Source organism: Colobus angolensis, unplaced genomic scaffold (assembly GCF_000951035.1).
Source record: "Colobus angolensis palliatus isolate OR3802 unplaced genomic scaffold, Cang.pa_1.0 Scaffold327, whole genome shotgun sequence".
Taxonomy (NCBI): domain Eukaryota; kingdom Metazoa; phylum Chordata; class Mammalia; order Primates; family Cercopithecidae; genus Colobus; species Colobus angolensis.
The window spans coordinates 1,338,949-1,356,627 of NW_012116566.1; the positions used below are offsets into that span (position 1 = coordinate 1,338,949).

At 39.0% G+C, this 17,679-nt stretch overlaps 1 protein-coding gene across 1 annotated transcript in view; it reads left to right on the top strand.

The window, feature by feature from the left end:
- DNAH5 (dynein, axonemal, heavy chain 5) overlaps positions 1-17,679 on the top strand; it is a 252,270-nt gene that overhangs the window by 65,048 nt on the left and 169,543 nt on the right. Inside the window, exons 22-29 of the mRNA XM_011951766.1 lie at positions 2,238-2,371; positions 7,267-7,468; positions 8,033-8,268; positions 11,009-11,227; positions 12,709-12,771; positions 13,082-13,320; positions 14,371-14,611; positions 16,267-16,466. Coding sequence (XP_011807156.1) covers positions 2,238-2,371; positions 7,267-7,468; positions 8,033-8,268; positions 11,009-11,227; positions 12,709-12,771; positions 13,082-13,320; positions 14,371-14,611; positions 16,267-16,466 — 1,534 coding nt within the window. The remainder of the gene's footprint in view (positions 1-2,237; positions 2,372-7,266; positions 7,469-8,032; positions 8,269-11,008; positions 11,228-12,708; positions 12,772-13,081; positions 13,321-14,370; positions 14,612-16,266; positions 16,467-17,679) is intronic.

Genomic DNA, 17,679 nt, shown 5'->3' on the forward strand with positions numbered 1-17,679 from the left:
TAATCTTAGTGTTTGTCCAGACTGCTTTCTCTGTTTTTTGTCTCCCCTACCCTAGAGGTTCGGATATGATATGTCCTGTCAGTACCCCTAAGATTGGTAAGGTAGGAGCCAGATTCTCTAGATGTAGCTGGAAATGTTGGCATGTTGAATGCATGCTCCAATTTTTCCTGTCTTCATCGTGAAGCTGAGCACAGGCATTTATCTTCAGTTCTCTGCGTTAAGCCAGAGAGAGGATCTGTGGCAAATGCCTGCAATCATGTTCAGCCTGCATCATCTGATTCTGGGGAGGTAAGTGATGGAAATTGGCTCGTTGTACATCCACCTCTTTGTTTTCCATGGTCTATGGCTACTCAAAAGTGCAAAGACCCACTGACTCCCAGAGCTAGCTAGATCCTTAAAGAGACAGTCCTTTGGGTAGGAGCTATAGAAGTTATGGCACTTGGTGCATGTCATAACTCCTTCCAGAAAGAATGTCTAGGCCTAGGCTTATCACTAGGTGAGCCAGAGGGAAAACTCATGAAGTCTGAGCTCTGGCTCCAGCTGCTGGAGGGGTCCTGTTTGTTTGCCTCATTAGCTCTCTGATGTACGGTTTTTTAGAAGCCAGGCCATCAAGTAGCCACTAGGGGGTGTGCCAGAAGCCCCTTCCCAGAAAGAAAATGGAAGCTGCACATTCTTGATCCTTTTCTGCACTGTTCTGAGGGGTTGTAGCACCTGGTAGTGTTTCCATGTCCATTTAAACTTCCTTTCGGTTTTGTGATCTAGGGAAATTCACGTATGCCTAATGCCCTTTCTTCAAGTAGCTAAGAGGTTTAGGATTGAGTCCTTTGGGAGGTGGCTGCAGAAGTTGGGGCACTCAGTACCTAGCATTAACCCCTTCTGGACAGAAGCAGAAACCTGTGTTTTTTAAGCCCCTTCTCTGCACTGCTCCTGGGGGACAAAGCCTGTTGAAGTGCTTGTGTGCTCATATTAAATGGCCGCTTCTTCCTGTGGTCTAGAGAGACACAAATGCCAGTCCCATCTGCTCCCAGAGATGGGAGTTTTAGAATGTAGTCCCTTGGGTGGAAGCTGTAAATGTTGGAGCATTTGATGTGAGGGAGAAACAAGGGCCCATGGTTTTAAAGCCCCATTTCTGCACAACTTCCACGGAATGAAGCCTCCGTAAGTGCTTCATGCCTGTGTGAAGCCCTCACTTTTTTCTTGTGGTCTAGAGAGACTCTTGTGTGTCTAATCCACTCCACTCTCAGAGCTGGTGAATTAAGAGCCATGGGGAACCTTAAGAGTTATGGTGATACATGTAAGGTCCAAAGTCTCATTTCCACAGAGAGAAGCTGTGTGTTGCAGATTTCTTTCCCAATTCTCTGGTTCAGTGCCCAGGGCAGGATCCATGTCCAAGTGTGTCTCTACTTTTCCTGCCCATTTGATGTGGATGTGTTTTTGGTTATAACATAAGTAGGAGTCTCTTCATAGGTCTCTGACTTTCTCTCAGATGGAACTGATCTGAGAATAGATGTGTGTTGGGTGTGTCCATGGGTGGAAGGAGAGCCAGGACCTTCTTATTCAGCCATGTTACTGACTTCATTCTTCTCATTCCTCAGATTTTTAATCTCTTTGGCCAATCTCTTATTTGCCCCCAACTAATATCATTGCCTCAGGCAGCTGTGAAGTTAAGCAATTGTTGCTGATAGTCTTTTGACAAATGCCTTGGGGATAGGACTTTTTTTCTCAGAGAGTTCTGAATCAGGTCGAATAAAAATAAACTATTTGAACAAGGCTTTTCCAGGGAACTCCCAGACAGCTCAAAGAGTGAGAATTCTATGGAGGTCCCTAAGGAGCTCCAAGCCCAGGCTGGCCCTTCCAGGGACTGCTAGGCTACTGGTGGGCTTTTTTTCCCCCTCCAGTAATGGTTGTAAGGCTGCTGTTTTTCAAGGCTACCCGGCTACCCTATAGCCAGAGAGCAGCAGTGGGACTAGAGCAAGTCAAAACACCACAAAACTTGCTGTTGTTACCAAGATTCAGCATTGTTCTTGAATAAACACTCTCTGAATTATTGCAAGCTTTGATTAATTTACAGAGTCCTGAGAAGTTGACATTGACAATTCTTTCCATTATTTTCATTGCTTTTATAAAGGAGAAGATTTTCAGAAGTCCTTGCTTTACTATTACAGAAATATCCTCATCTTCTAAAAGTATATCTTGTGCTAGTAGTGTAAAGTTTTCTCTTCTTTTTTTCTTTTTAGATACCTTGGAGATAGCATCTGTAAATTTACCCATTCCCGTGCAAACCAAGAACTATTATAAGAATGTTTCTGAAAACAAAGAGATTGTAAAATTAGTTTCTGTGCTTAGCACAATTATCAACTCCACCAGAAAGGTATGTCAAGAGGGTCTGGCAGCCGGACCTTTTACTTTGCAACATGCACTTGTGTGAAGGTGATCATCACAAGGTTGTTCTGTATGTAGCCTGGGTCTCACCCACTGTACTTTCTGGGGGCAGCTAATGGCATCTTGTGTGTGCTCAGCAAATGTTTATCTAACTGAAGATCTTTCATTCTAGATTGCAAGGTGAAAGAAAATTATTCCTACTCTCATACTGTGTTTTGTTTAATGCCTTTAATGTCTTCTTTTAATACAAATGAATCTAACTTAAAAAAATCTAAAATGTTCCAAACTACAAGTCAGACTGTTGTTATAATTCACCTTCGAAGAACCAATGATACTAACATATTTGAAACAGAATAAGGTTTGTAGTCATTTTTTCACATTTGAGTAGTCAGGCAAATGTTATAAAATACCAGATAAAAATTTATTTATATTGCCACATAGAAATTAGATGAAACTGAGAATAAAGAAGATATTAGTACTATCAGTACAAACTTGAACTGGAAATGAATGTACATTCAAGGCAATTTTTTCTTTCAACATAATCTCCTCTCAACTTCCCCTTTTTTGTTCACGCAAATCTATTTTACAGACAAAAGGATTTAAAACCCTGAAGTCATCTTTTTTTTTTTTTTTAAAAAAAACTCTTCTAATTCACATGGCCAGTAGGACTTGTTGACTTGTTAATAATGTTTCCCAGTGTGTAAGGAATAGTTCAGTAAGTGCATTTTTCTATTCCTCAGTTTTGATACAATGAACTACATTCATCTGAAAGCACTCTGAAAAGCTACCATTGCTGTAACAATGTGAGGAAATATTATGAAGTTTAGTTTTAATGTGTTCCCAAGGGAACTGGAAATCTTTTGCATTTATTCACTTTTAATTTTCCTTTCTTAATATATCGAAGGTCCTGTATTTAATTTTCCCCTAGGGACAGTATTCATATAACTCAATAAATATTTATCTAGTACTTAGATTATTAAACTCTATACTGAATGATAAGCAAAGTATTCCATGATAACAATAAATATTCAGAAATATTTTCAAGTATCTCAGTATTCCTAGAAAATAAAATAAAATAAATCAGCAATAAGATCCACTAGTTTCTCTAGTATGATCAACTGCTATTATGAAAATCCACGAGTAAGAAATCATAGTTAAAATTAACACACAGTGCTGGCAATAAAATACTTATCTCTGTGTCTTTTTTTTGAGAAGAAGTTTCACTCTCATTGCCTAGGCTAGAGTGCAATGGTACAGTCTTGGCTCACTGCAACGTCTGCATCCCAGGTTCAAGCGATTCTCCTGTCTCAGCCTCCTGAGTAGCTGGGATTAGAGGCGTGTGCCACCACACTCTTTGCTAATTTTGTATTTTTAGCAGAGACAAGGTTTTGCCATGTTGGTCAAGCTGGTCTCGAACTCCTGACCTCAGGTGATCCACCTGCCTTGGACTCCCAAAGTACTGGGATTACGGGCATGAGCCACCGCGCCCGGCCTCTGTGTGACTTTTATTGCATTTACTTTTACATTATATGAAGGAAATGCTCAGATATTAATTTTCTTAAAATAGCAGAAAAGGTTGGCATTTATAACAACTTGAAGAACTTACTCCAGATTTATAGGGTAGCCAAATTGTTTCTGGGAGAATATATGTACTCTTAGTCATAGTATTAGCTATAGCCAGCCCTTTACAGCCATAGACCTTTCTGAATGATTCTGCCTCAACCACAGAAAATCCTATGATTCCTGCCCCTTTCCTGTTGCTATAGCTGATTGGATTAGAATGTAAACCCAACCTGCCTTTAGTGTGCCCATAGGTTGGTCATCAACTTATAACACAACCTGGCTTGAAAAGATGAGCTGAGGCTGGGTGTGGTGGCCCAGGCCTATAATCTCAGCACTTTGAGAGGCCAAGTTTGGGGATCACTTGAGGCTGGGAGTTTGAGACCAGCCTGGCCAACATGGCAAAACTCTGTCTCTACTGAAAACACAAAAATTAGCCAGGTCCTCATGGTGGATATCTGTAATCCCAGCTACTCATGAGGCTGAGGCATAAGAATTGCTTGAACCCACAAGGCAGAGGTTGCAGTGAGCTGAGATGGTACCACTGCACTCTAGCCTGGGTGACAGAATGGGACTCCATCTCAAAACAAACAAACAAAAAAAAGTTGAGCTGGACCAAACAATCAAAATAACCTTGGTTACATAATCAGAACAACTCTACATGTGTAGTTCGTCTAATTTTCCTATTGAGGTCATTTTCCTTTCGGGGTCTAGGTTACAACTCCATGTGAAAAACTTCCAATTTAATAAAGACAAACACTTTAATATAAAAGAATACCCTCCAACATATTTAGTTAGGGTATATCCTGAATATTATAAGCTTGGGTGTTGAGAGAGCTCCAGATTCTGGAACTTCTACCCATTTCTGGGAATCTTCAATAATCTGTAATTAATTCTTCGAACCATCATACATATGTAATTATGTCTACATGCTGAACACTTCAGTTCATGCAAACGAATCATTTGTGGTTGGGACAGGCAGTGATAGGTTTAGCCTTCTGCATTTTAATGGATGGGAAGTATCAACATCCATTAAACCTGAGGCTCTGAGGGAGTTGGAGTGGAACTGCTTCTTGGTTTGGTGCAGATTGGTGCAATTTACTTAAAATAATCAGACCATTTAGAATCCTGTAATGCTCAATTATTTCAAATAATTGCATTTGTTATTCTTTATCAGTTAAATTTATTTTTCATGCAGATGTGACTCTGAAATTATAATATAAGGCAGTGGAAAAACTTGATTCACAAAGGAATTAGAAACGAAGAGACAAATTTTTTGGCTAGGCACAGTGGCTCATGTTTGTAATCTCAGCACTTTAGAAGGTCGAGATGAGAGGATCACTTGAAGCTGGGAGTTTGAGACCAGCTTGGGTAACACACTGAGATCTTGTCTCTACAAAAATAAACAACAACAACAAAATTAAATAGAAAAGACAAAATTTTAGTTATTTGTAGATGATACAGTTGTCTACCAAGTACATCCAAGAGGCTAATCTGAAAAAGAAATTGTGGCCCAATAAGAGTTAAGTTAGTCATCAATGGAAAGATAATTATATGATTTTTTCATAGAATACAATAAACATGTTCCTGAAAATCATCCTGTTTTGAGAAGTTGCATATTTAATATTAAATAATAGGGATTATGAGAAAAACAAGATTGAGGCAGACACAAAATCTATGCAATCTGTAACCAGAGTAGTAATAAAAACAATAATAATCATAGTAAAATATTAACAGTAACAATCATAGTAAAATATTCACACATTTAATAACGCTATAGTAATTACAGAACTTTACTATAAAAAATGAAAGAAGCTTGGTAGAAGTGGGAAAAGGAACAGTTGAGGTTGTGGAGCATAGAAGCAAAGCTAAACTTTGCAAAAAACAGGCCAAACTCTGCATTCATTCTTTCTTTCTTTCTTGTTCTTTCTGCTTTGATTGGTATTTATTTATTTATCTATTTTTATTTGTACACGTTTATGGGATACATGTGCAATTGTGTTACATGCATAGATTGCATAGTGACCAAGTCTGGGATTTTAGGGTATCCATCACCCAAATAATGTACATTGTATCTACTAGAGAATTTCTCATCACCCTCCCTTCTGAAGCTGATGAGAAATCTGACTCTTCTGAGTCTCTATTATCTATTATTCTGCTCTCTATGTCCACGAGAAAACACTTTTTAAGCACTAACTTACGAATGAAAACAATATGCAAAGATATTCTTAAGACAAGTGGTAGCAAAATCAGTCCAAAAGGAAGAAGTGATGGAGGGGGCGTGGCACACAGGGCTGTACTCCTCTGTGGCTTGCTGCTTTAGCTGGTACAAAGCAGTAGCATTTGTTTTGCTGGGAAAAATAGCATTTGAAAACATGACCTCTGCATTAGATCAACACTATCCCCTATTTACCAATTGCCAGAGAGTCTTTTCATCTTTACAGATGCATACTTGGTTAGCAAACTAGACTGTTCATTTACAAATAAATTTTTAAAAATGTATATGCCATTCATAGCCCGTTATAATAATAGTGGAAAAGATCTTGTTTACAGTGACAACATCATTGGAAAATACCTAGAAACATGTGTAATAAGAAGTATCTGGGGTCTCTATGAAGATTACCCTAAAACTTAATAAGAAATTTTTGAAAAAGATGACAAGATATGGAAACATGCACTGTGTTCCTGGTTGGTAAGATGCAGTATTGTTCAGATGTCAATTCTTGTTATATGAATTTATACGTTTTATGTGATTCCAGGCAATCTCTCATTGGAGTGGTGTTGGCTATGTTCTGTTTGTCCTTCATGCCCCTAAGATCTAATCTCCACCCCCTCCACCTTTCTGACCTTAGGCAACATGTCGGTAGATTCCCATTGAGGCTTCCAGTGGGTTCAGTCAATGAAGAAGCTTTGAGGCGATCTGAGGGGAGCGGGGACAGAGGAGAATGACCTCAGAGGATGTCTTCCATGGCACCCTCCCTGTAGTGGGACCTTGAGCTGTGGTTTTTGACCTAAAGCCCAGCTCCAAGCAAGAGGGCCCTGTCCACAGCATCTTCAAGGACTCTCTTCTAGTTTCTAGAAACTGCCCCTCTTCCATTTGGCTAGGGATGATAACAGTGAAACTGTTACTAGCCCTGGGCCACTGCCCACACTGTTGTATATAGTCCCAGTTCAGTTCTTTGGCATTTCCAGATAATCACACAGTTCACTCAACATTTTAATAAATCCATAGGAACCACCAGCAGTTGGCAAATATTCACTTATATCATTGTGCCATTCCAGGTTCTTCCTTCTTAACATAAATCTGTTGCTATTTGCATTCAGGAAGTTATTACATCCATGGATTGCTTCAAACGCTACAATCATATTTGGCAAAAGGGGAAAGAAGAAGCCATTAAGACATTTATTACACAGAGCCCCCTGCTCTCTGAATTTGAGTCCCAGATCCTCTATTTCCAAAACCTAGAGCAGGAAATTAATGCTGAGCCTGAATGTATCTGTGTGGGTCCCATTGCTCTGTACACAGGTTGGTTCATTTTCTTTCATATAGTTATATCAATTAGCCAGCATTGTTCTGTCCCTTTACCTAGGTTAGTATCCCAGAGAGTTCTACCTGTCTTAAAGACTGACTTTATGGGTCTCAAGCTTTAAGAACAATTTGTAGATTTTTAAAAAATTTCCTTCTGCATAATTATTGATTCTGGACTATTTTGAACACTTTGCTGCTAAACCTTGAAAAAAAAGGCTAAGTCAGAGAAAGATGTGTGTTATGCTTTGAATTAGAATTTACCCTTTATTTAATAAGCAACAATAACAAACATTTGAGGATTATCCTAGAGGGTTCTGATATGTGCTTTTAAAAAAAAAAGCAATTTGACATGTGTGTTGAATTGTTGTAAAAGCAAACTTTATAAAATGAATGAATATATAATGACTAGGAAAAATTATGATTTTTTTCTAGCTCAATTTTTTTTATGGGCTAGAGGGCTATACACTGTAATGTATTTACTACTGGAGAACAGCGACATTTTGACTTTTCGTACCGGTTCGAGTTTTTAAAACTGAACTGTAGATATTTGGGTTTTTACAGCTGATTTGAAGTTCGCCCTGACTGCTGAGACAAAGGCCTGGATGGTTGTCATTGGACGCCACTGTAACAAAAAATACCGGAGTGAGATGGAAAACATTTTTATGCTTATTGAAGAATTCAATAAGAAACTAAATCGTCCAATTAAGGACCTAGACGATATTCGGATTGCAATGGCAGCACTGAAAGAAATAAGGCAGCAGCAAATCTCCATTGACTTTCAAGTAGGACCTATTGAGGTAACTAATGATCATTTGTTCATTATGGAAATATTTCTACATGTTCGATGCTATTAGCTGAAATATTGACTGGGTCTGGAGTGAAGTTACTAAGTGGTTGCTAAACTGAGACAATACTTTCAATATTGTTGATGATACCAAACCCCTATAGCTTGCCTTCCATGGACCAGTTCTCGCCTTCACATGTCACCTAAGGTCCTTCAAAGCAGAGCCTGAGATAAAGATTTCTGTGCAAGTGATTTATTGATGAGTGTTCACTAAAGAAGGGGAGCGAGGGAATCAGGAAAGGAAGCCGATCAGCTATGGACTAACTTCAGAATGATCCCATGGGCGCTCTACAACATCTATTGAGTTGGGCCCTCCTTCATGCAAAGGAGACTACCCTTTCTACTCCTAAGTCAGTGGGAAATTGGCTATAACCTCCCCATGAGAAGGCTTCCATTCAGCTGAGGAAAATCTTCCAGGGAAGTGGACAGCTGCAGTCCTGATAGCCAGCATTCTCAGTAGTCGGGGATGGGAATACCAGCTGGTAATCAGGACCTGGATAGGGCACTAACAATGTCCATGTAAGCATTAACTCATTTCAGCCTTACTATTGCTCCTACTCACATAAGGACACTGAGGGTCAAAGAAGTTACATAATTTGATCAGTGTTGCACATCACTTTTATTTGTATACCGTATCATACTATCTTTTCCAGATGAAAATGTCTTTTTTTTGCAATGAAGTCTGCTTTTATTGACTTATTAATTATAACATTATCAACATACATAGTGTAATTTAAGCAGTGGCAAAAAAGACAGTTAATTGCTTTACAAGCAGACATCCTTAAATAGATTCACTTGAGTAAACATCATCTCTTTCTAAGGAGTCTCCTTAGAAATCTCATGTTAAGCCACCAGCAAAATCACTCTTAGCACTTAGCAGCAGCCCTTTTCTTAAAAAAAAAAACTATTTTTTCCCTAATTAAAAAATAGCATTGCAGAAAAATCAGAAAACACAAAAGTATAAAATAAAATTTCAAAATTACCATAATCTTATCAATCAAGTACATACCAAGGTGTTGGTATATTTCTTTCCATCTTCTTTTCATGTCTGTGTATGAGTGTGCAATTTTGAAGTCCATTTTTTATTCATCTTGTAATACTTATATTATTAGAGATGACATGAGTGTGAACTATTAATATCATTAATAACTTTTCATAATCAGAATTGATGGTGCATGTTTTTAAATCATATTTGCCACTTGTGATTGTTGGCAAATACCCAAGAGTGGAGACATTAAGGAAAAGAACTTCTCAGCCATGGTGGCTCTGTGGAGTTGGGGAGTGGTGTTAACCTCCAGATGAAAATGTCTTATCAGAAATGGGTCACTATATTTGTTATTTTTAAATGAGACTAGTAAATTGTAGAATTAAAAAAACTCCAGTTGTAAGAGCATCATCTTTTCATCGCACCGTAATTGGAATGTCTGTACTTATACTCTGATGGTCCAGGTCAGACTCTAGTCTCCCATTTTCTGCATCCCTGTTTGAATTTTGAAAAATTTCACATTACCCTGAAAATTGTACACACTACTACACGTTTTCACTTCTGCTGTGCTGGGCCAGGGGGATCACATGGTCCATCCTGCTCTCCTTGGATTGAAACATCAAGGCATAGAGACCTTTCTTTGTGCAGGATCAGGCGAGACCCTTGAGTATGAAGAGGAGGTACAATAACTGACAATCCTGTTTTCTCCCACCTGGGAATTAAGAATAAAAGTAGAATCAAGTAGACAAGATCAAAACATCACCTTTATACCTGATGGAAGTTATTTGGAAGACATAATTTAGTGTATTACTCCAGTTATTCCCCTCCCTTCCATACCCCCAAACACACACACGTTATAAGATAGTGAATACTAAATTCCATGATTATTATACATCCTCATCCATCAGAGACAGTGTTGGAAAGCTGTAGGTCTTTGTATTGCCCTGATCCAGTTTATGGAACTGAGGTGCAGACCACAGGCATGCCTCCACAGAGAGGGTGGGAAGAGAGAGAAAGGCGCTGGGCTATGCTTGCTCAAATCAACAATTCTTTTTGCCTCAAATTAACAATCAGGCACTCATTCCACCTCTATGGGGTGGAGTAATGTTGGGAGAAGAGACTAGGGCTATTTAGAGAAAATTCTTTCTTCTGAAAACCAACCTTAGCCTCATTTTAATCTTTTAGCGAAGAAAGCCATCCAGGATTTTCCATGCTGAAGGCTCTGATTCAAGAACCCTCCCGTGTGTCTTACTATTGGAACCTCTTATCAATCATGTGAAATAAGACAGAGTTAAAACCCTGATTTATTTTGTTATTCCAATATTAGAAGTTAAATTATTTTGCCTTTCATTTACTTGATGTAATTTTGTAGTCATCCAATACAATTTGGGGACCTAAGTCAAAATATCTTTTATGTATCTAATGGTTTATCGTTTTCAAAAAGCATTTAAAATGATATTTTTCAATACTCTCAAAGATCCTCTGAAGCAGCCAGAAGATTTTCCCATTTTATAGATGAGGAAACTAAAGCTGAACAGCTCAGCTGCTCAGTTAACCTCTTGCAGTTTAAGGTAGAATAACCAGAACTCTCAGGGTGGTTTCACTATTATTCTGGTATTTTCCATTCTTATCATTTAATAAATGACTGTGTGTACATTTATGCATCTGAGTGGCCAAAATTAAGTTTTTCTTCTTTTTTTTGTTTAAGGAATCCTATGCCCTGCTTAACAGATACAGACTTCTAATAGCAAGGGAAGAGATGGACAAAGTTGATACACTGCACTATGCTTGGGAGAAGCTGCTGACACGTGCTGGCGAAGTCCAGAATGAATTAGTGTCACTGCAGCCCAGTTTCAAGAAAGAGCTTATTAGTGCTGTGGAGGTATTCCTTCAAGATTGTCACCAGTTTTATCTGGACTATGATTTGGTATGTCTCTGGCTTTCTCTGCGTGCATTTTTGGGGATGAGTAAATAGAGCATGCGAAATGTAGTTGTCTAAAAATTATGGGTAAAACTCTATGAAACTTCCTAGGAATTCCAAGGGAATGGGAATTTTATTTGCATGAGAGAAAAACATTTTCTTTTCACAATCCTTTCCCCTTAGAGTTTGTATTAGTCTGTTTTCACACTGCTGTAAAGAACTGCTTGAGACTGGGTAATTTATAAAGGAGAGGTTTAATTGACTCACAGTTTTGCATGGCTGAGGAGGCTTCAGGAAACTTACAATCATGGCAGAAGGTGAGGGGGAAGCAAGGCACATTCTTCACAAGACAACAGGGAGGAGAATGCCGAGTGAAGGGGGAAGAGCCCCTTATAAAACCTTCGGACCTCATGAGAACCCACTCACTATCAAGAGAACAGCCTGGGAAAAACCGCTCCCATGATTCAGTTACCTCCACCTAGTCTCTCCCTTGAGACGTGGGGATTATGGAGATTATGGGGATTACAATTCAAGATGAGATTTGGGTGGGGACACAAAGCCTAACCAAATCAGAGTTCATACATAATAATTTCAACAGAAAATGATAAATTTAAAAGTACGAACACTGTATAATTTGGTCTGGTACTGAAGTTGTTTGGTAGCATTCTAAATTTGTGTAGAAAAGTACTATTCAGATGTAGTTATAATTGTGTTCCTTTCCACAGTGTTCCTTGGTTCCACAAAGAATATAGAGCCCAGCAAGTGCTGGGCCCTGTCCTTGGTGCTGACTACACAGTAGTGGATAAGACTGATGGAGCCCCGCCCCCATGGAGTCCATATTTTCATTATCCAAATGGGTTTAAGTACTGAATCTTCTAATGTAAATATGTTGTGTAATGAGACCCAATTATAATGTGCTACGGAAGGGAAATATATAGAGTTTAGGGTAAAATTTGTACCTATTAACTAGTAGCACAGTAAACCACAATATTAAGAAAGTTAGAAGATTGGACCCATGTACCAACTCCATGGATGAAGAAGCACAGAAATCCACATATTTAAGGTTTTCTAATGTAGGAAACTCTGATTGGAATGTTAAGATTATGGGCCACTTTACAAGTGCGTATTAGAATGATAAAAATCTATGAGTTGTATGACAGCATTTAGCTCAAAAGCAGACTTTCTATGTGCTTCTTTATAGAATAGGCATTGACTCCTTTTTGCCTATGTTACCCAAGAAATGAATAATACATATTTTTAATCTTAAAAGTTTCTTGACTAAGGTAAGTTCTGGCATTAATTTGCCTTTTTTAGACTGGAAAAATATTTCCAAATGAATCACTTTCTAAGGCTCTTTTTTTTTCTCTAACAAATAAAAACTAAGTTTCCTATCATGGATGAAATCTAACTTTAATATTTAAATACTTTGAGTTCATGAAATTTATATGCAAACACTTCATTCTATTTTTTTTTAACTTTTTGTTCAGAATGGTCCAATGGCTAGTGGCTTGAAGCCCCAGGAAGCCAGTGACAGGCTTGTTATGTTTCAGGTAATCTTTTTAGTTTCTATGACTTTCTAAACAATGAAACCTTGTTGTGTTTTAAACACACTTATATTTTCTTCTTTGTAAGATAGCGCTATTGTGGAATACGGTATGTACTTGCATTAAAAATATGATTTTATAGGTTTATAATTAGAAGTGGTTTCTATGAATTAATTATGCCAACTTAGTATTCCTATTTACATGTGCCCAGATATCATACATCTCTGGCTTGCTTGTTTGCCAGTCTAATATTTTCATTTGCATGTTTGTTCATGTATAAATCATTTTGATGAATTTTCACTTGTGTTTTTATTAGAACCAATTTGATAATATCTATCGGAAATACATCACATATACTGGAGGAGAGGAGCTTTTTGGCCTGCCAGTTACACAGTATCCTCAGCTTCTTGAAATAAAGAAGCAACTAAATCTTCTACAGAAAATATACACTCTGTACAACAGTGTCATAGAAACTGTAAATAGCTATTATGATATTCTTTGGTCAGAGGTGAATATTGAAAAAATCAACAATGAACTATTGGAATTCCAGAACAGGTAAGAAATTAAGTGTGTAGCATGCCCAGCAATTGAACTTCAAATGCTTTCTTCTTTGATAGGCAGCCAAGTTCTCTTTTCACCCCAGCTATTTCAAAAGCACATCTTGCTGCGTTGTTGTTGTCCATTGACATCATTCTTGTCAAATGTTATTTATTAATTACTCCTGTGCATAGACAATGAGATAAGCACATTCTGTCTATCAGGATGAATTATGTTAGGGGCTTTTCTGAAGCTTGGTGGGGGCTGATTTTTATTTATATTGCACTTAGGAAACATTTGAAGTTAATGTTAGATTATCATCTGGAACAAAAGCAGAGGCCCATGATTTTTCTGTATTGTTGTAGCTGTTGAAGCCAAAGAAAATGGAGACCTAGCTGGGCGTGGTGGCTCATGCCTGTAATCCCAGCACTTTTGGAGGCCAAGATGGGCAGATCATGAGGTCAGGAGATTGAGACCATCCTGGCCAACGTGGTGAAACCCCATCTCTATTAAAAATACAAAAATTAGCTGGGCATGGTGGCATGTACCTGTAATCCCAGCTACTCGGGAGCCTGAGGCAGGAGAATCACTTGAACCTGGGAGGTGGAGGTTGCAGTGAGCCAAGATCGCACCACTGCACTCCACCCTGGAGATAGCGCTAGACTCCGTCTCAGAAAAAAAAAAGAAAAAAAAAAGGAGAGCTATTTGTTGTATATTTCACTTGACAGCCTGATCCACTATGCTATGCTTTGTGCTTAGTAAGTTCTCAGTATATGTTTGTAGAATTGAATTAGCTTGAACAGCACCTCTACCCTCTAAAATAATGCCTCTCACTAGGTAATAGTTGTGAAGGATTGGAAAAAATCTTTTCTAAAGGGGAGGACAATTTTCTGTAATATAAAAGTCATCTTTACATTATATTAGCAGATAGCCTGCAAGTCATGGGTTTTAAAAATAGGATAGGTATTCAAAGAGACTGCTTTTGATAGAAATACTAGCAGACCGGCTTGGTCCAGTGCTGTCTACGATCATATTTCAATGGCCTTTCATGTTGGTTTCCTGTCACAGGTGTCGGAAGCTGCCCCGGGCCTTGAAGCACTGGCAGGCTTTTTTGGACCTGAAGAAGATCATTGATGATTTCAGCGAGTGTTGCCCGCTGCTGGAATACATGGCCAGTAAAGCCATGATGGAGCGGCACTGGGAAAGGATAACCACCCTCACCGGACACAGTCTGGATGTGAGGAGTGAAAATTTTAAGTTAAGAAATATCATGGAGGCACCTCTTCTGAAATACAAAGAGGAAATAGAGGTACAGTTGACAGAGAGCATGATGTGGTGGAAGACTGCAAGGTCTCATGGGATTGATGTGATAACATTTCTATGTTATGGAATATTGGATCAGTAAACTACACTCAGACAATTGAAACTCTTCTCCTGGCATTCAGCCACTAGTTCCTTCAACAAATGTTTATTGTGCCTAAGATGGGACAGGTTTGGTATCAGGATATAACAATGCAGTCCTGCATTCGCAGATTATTAAATAATTATACAAATAAGGGCATAGTTATAAGCTGTGGCAAATACCATTGAATAAAATGTATGCTGTTCTATGAAAGCCTATGATAGATGAGTTTGGCTCATCTGGGGGTGATAAAGCTAGGGAGGGCTGGGATGCATGTATAGGACTGGCTGGGTGAAGGGAGTATGGTTGTGTGATTGGGGTGAGGGGCTTGGAAAGGGCAAAGAAGGCCATTCCAGCCAGATCGTGCATTATGCATGGAGCATCTGAAGTGTGTTTGAGGAACCAGAAGAAGGCTCATGTGGCGGGGGTGCAGAGGCAGGGCAGAGAGGAGATAGCAGAGGCCAGGGAGGTGGGGTGGGCCTACCTGATGTTATTGAGCAATGGGCACCATCTGGGAGATGTGTTTTCAGCAGGGGCTGACATGATTAGGTTGGCCGTTTGTAAGCATCACTCTGGTAGTGATCTTTGGAGAAAGAATTGAAGGAGGACGAGGGAAGAATGATGGAAAAACCAACTGAGAGTTTCTAAGAGTAGCTCAGGCAAGACATAATGGCTGTTAGATGAGAGGGGAAGTAGTAAAGCTGGAAAGAAGAGAAAGGATCAACGGATATTTGAGGAGAATTTGGTGATGAAGGGAATATGGTAGGAGAAGGAAGGGGAGGGCTAAAGATGAACTCTAGATTTTTTTGCTGAGAGAACTAAGTGGATGAAGGTGCTGACCATGGAGATGGGGAACATGGGAAGGGGGTCAGATTGGGTGACAAGGTGCAAAGATCATGGGCTTGATGAGGGACATGAGTCTGATATTTCACAGATTGTGTTTGGGGTTTCCTTGAAACATCTCAGCAGGGAAGTTCAGTAGGCAAATGGATGTGGGTCTTGCCTGGAGATATGAAAGTGATTGAATTCATAGGTGTAAATGAGCTCACACAGAGGGGAACATAGTGTGGGAAGAAATGAGGGTAAAGAAAGGGCTTGACTAATGGTCTAGGAGAAGGGTGAGGCTGCAGTGGAGACTGGGAAAGTGACCAGAGCCGTGGGAGAAATCAGGTTTCTGCTACCTGTGTTCATTCACACGCTGCATTCATTTGGCTTTAGAGGTAAATCAGAAATACATTGAATTTTGAGTCAGTGATTAAAGTTCCAAAATTTAAAAGTGATTTCCATATATTTTCTGTCATCTTTCTTCCTGGACAAGTTTGCCAGGAAATTTTATAAATTAAAGTTCTGTTTTTCAGTCCTATCTTTATCTCCATCTCTCCTCATGCATCAGTATCTGCATATACACATTCTATTTATTATATTGCATTTTAGGTCTGGAAATACAAAAGTTTACAGATATATATATGAAGCAAATAGTGAAGATAGGGTCTTTCACCTGGACTGTTAAGGAAGGACATGTGACTTTCATGCAATAACATGAGAGCTTGCCATTTTGATAGGACATCTGTATCAGTGCGGTGAAAGAGAGAGACATTGAGCAAAAGCTGAAGCAAGTGATTAATGAATGGGACAATAAAACGTTCACCTTCAGCAGCTTTAAAACCCGTGGAGAGCTCCTCTTGCGAGGAGACAGTACCTCGGAAATCATCGCCAACATGGAGGACAGCTTGATGTTGCTGGGTTCCCTACTGAGCAACAGGTGGGAAACACATCGATCTTTTCTTAGATTTGAGAGCCATAATAGCAAACATTTCAAATTAATGAAAAATCCATTACCATAAGAGCCTTCATACAGTCTACTCAATGTTGAAAATACTTGTTTTAATTAAATCAATTAATTAATTTTTATATCCAAAACATGTTTTTATTCAGGCACCCACTTATATATAAATAATCAAGAGATTGTATTGCAGTTATTCTTGGTTTCATTTTGGCCTCAGTCACTTGTTCCAGCATGTGTAACTCTGGTTTTATTTCATTATCCCCTATTTGCGAGATATGTCTGAGACCATCCACTGGACAAAATAATGCAATGTTTTCATTAGCCACTCGGATCTTGGGAACATTTCAGCTTTGCTACTGACAAGTCTGACTGCACAGCTCACAGCTCTACAGGCTGTAGAATCCAGAAGGAACATGATTTTGAATTCCAGAATAATCATTTTACTCGAAAAACCTTTTTTGCCAATATCTGTGGACTAGAAACTCTTAGTTGTTTACATACTTTATTTTTTATATTTGTACAAATTTATGGGGTACATGTGAATTTTTTTTTTTTGAGACAGAGTCTTGCTCTGTCACCCAGGCTAGAGTGCAATGCCGCGATCTCAGCTTACTGCAACCTCAGCCTCCCGGGTTCAAGTGATTCTGCCTCAGCTTCTCGAGTACTGGGATTATAGGCAACAGCCACCATGCCTGGCTAATTTTTGCATTTTTAGTAGAGACAGGGTTTCACCATGTTGGCCAGGCTGGTCTCAAACTCCTGGTCTCAGGTGATCTGCCTGCCTTGGCCTCCCAAAGTGCTGGGGTTACAGGCATGAGCCACCACATCCATCCACATGTGAACTTTTGTTACAGATGTATAATGCGTAGTGGCCACCCCTCACATTTTGGACATACAAACCATACAGTCATGAATTTACATTTCCTTGTTTCATTGCTTCCATTTGCTCTTTCTGAAATAATGTTTCTATTCCCCAGAATCTTCTCAAATATACGGTAATTGTGCAGAATGTGGATACCATTGAGATATGAATTTGTTGTTCTGTTCTCGCTTTAAAATATCACCCAAGAGACCATCCTGGCTAACACGGTGAAACCCCATCTCTACTAAAAAATACAAAAAACCAGCTGGGCGAGGTGGCGGGCGCCTGTAGTCGAATCTTCTCAAATATACGGTAATTGTGCAGAAT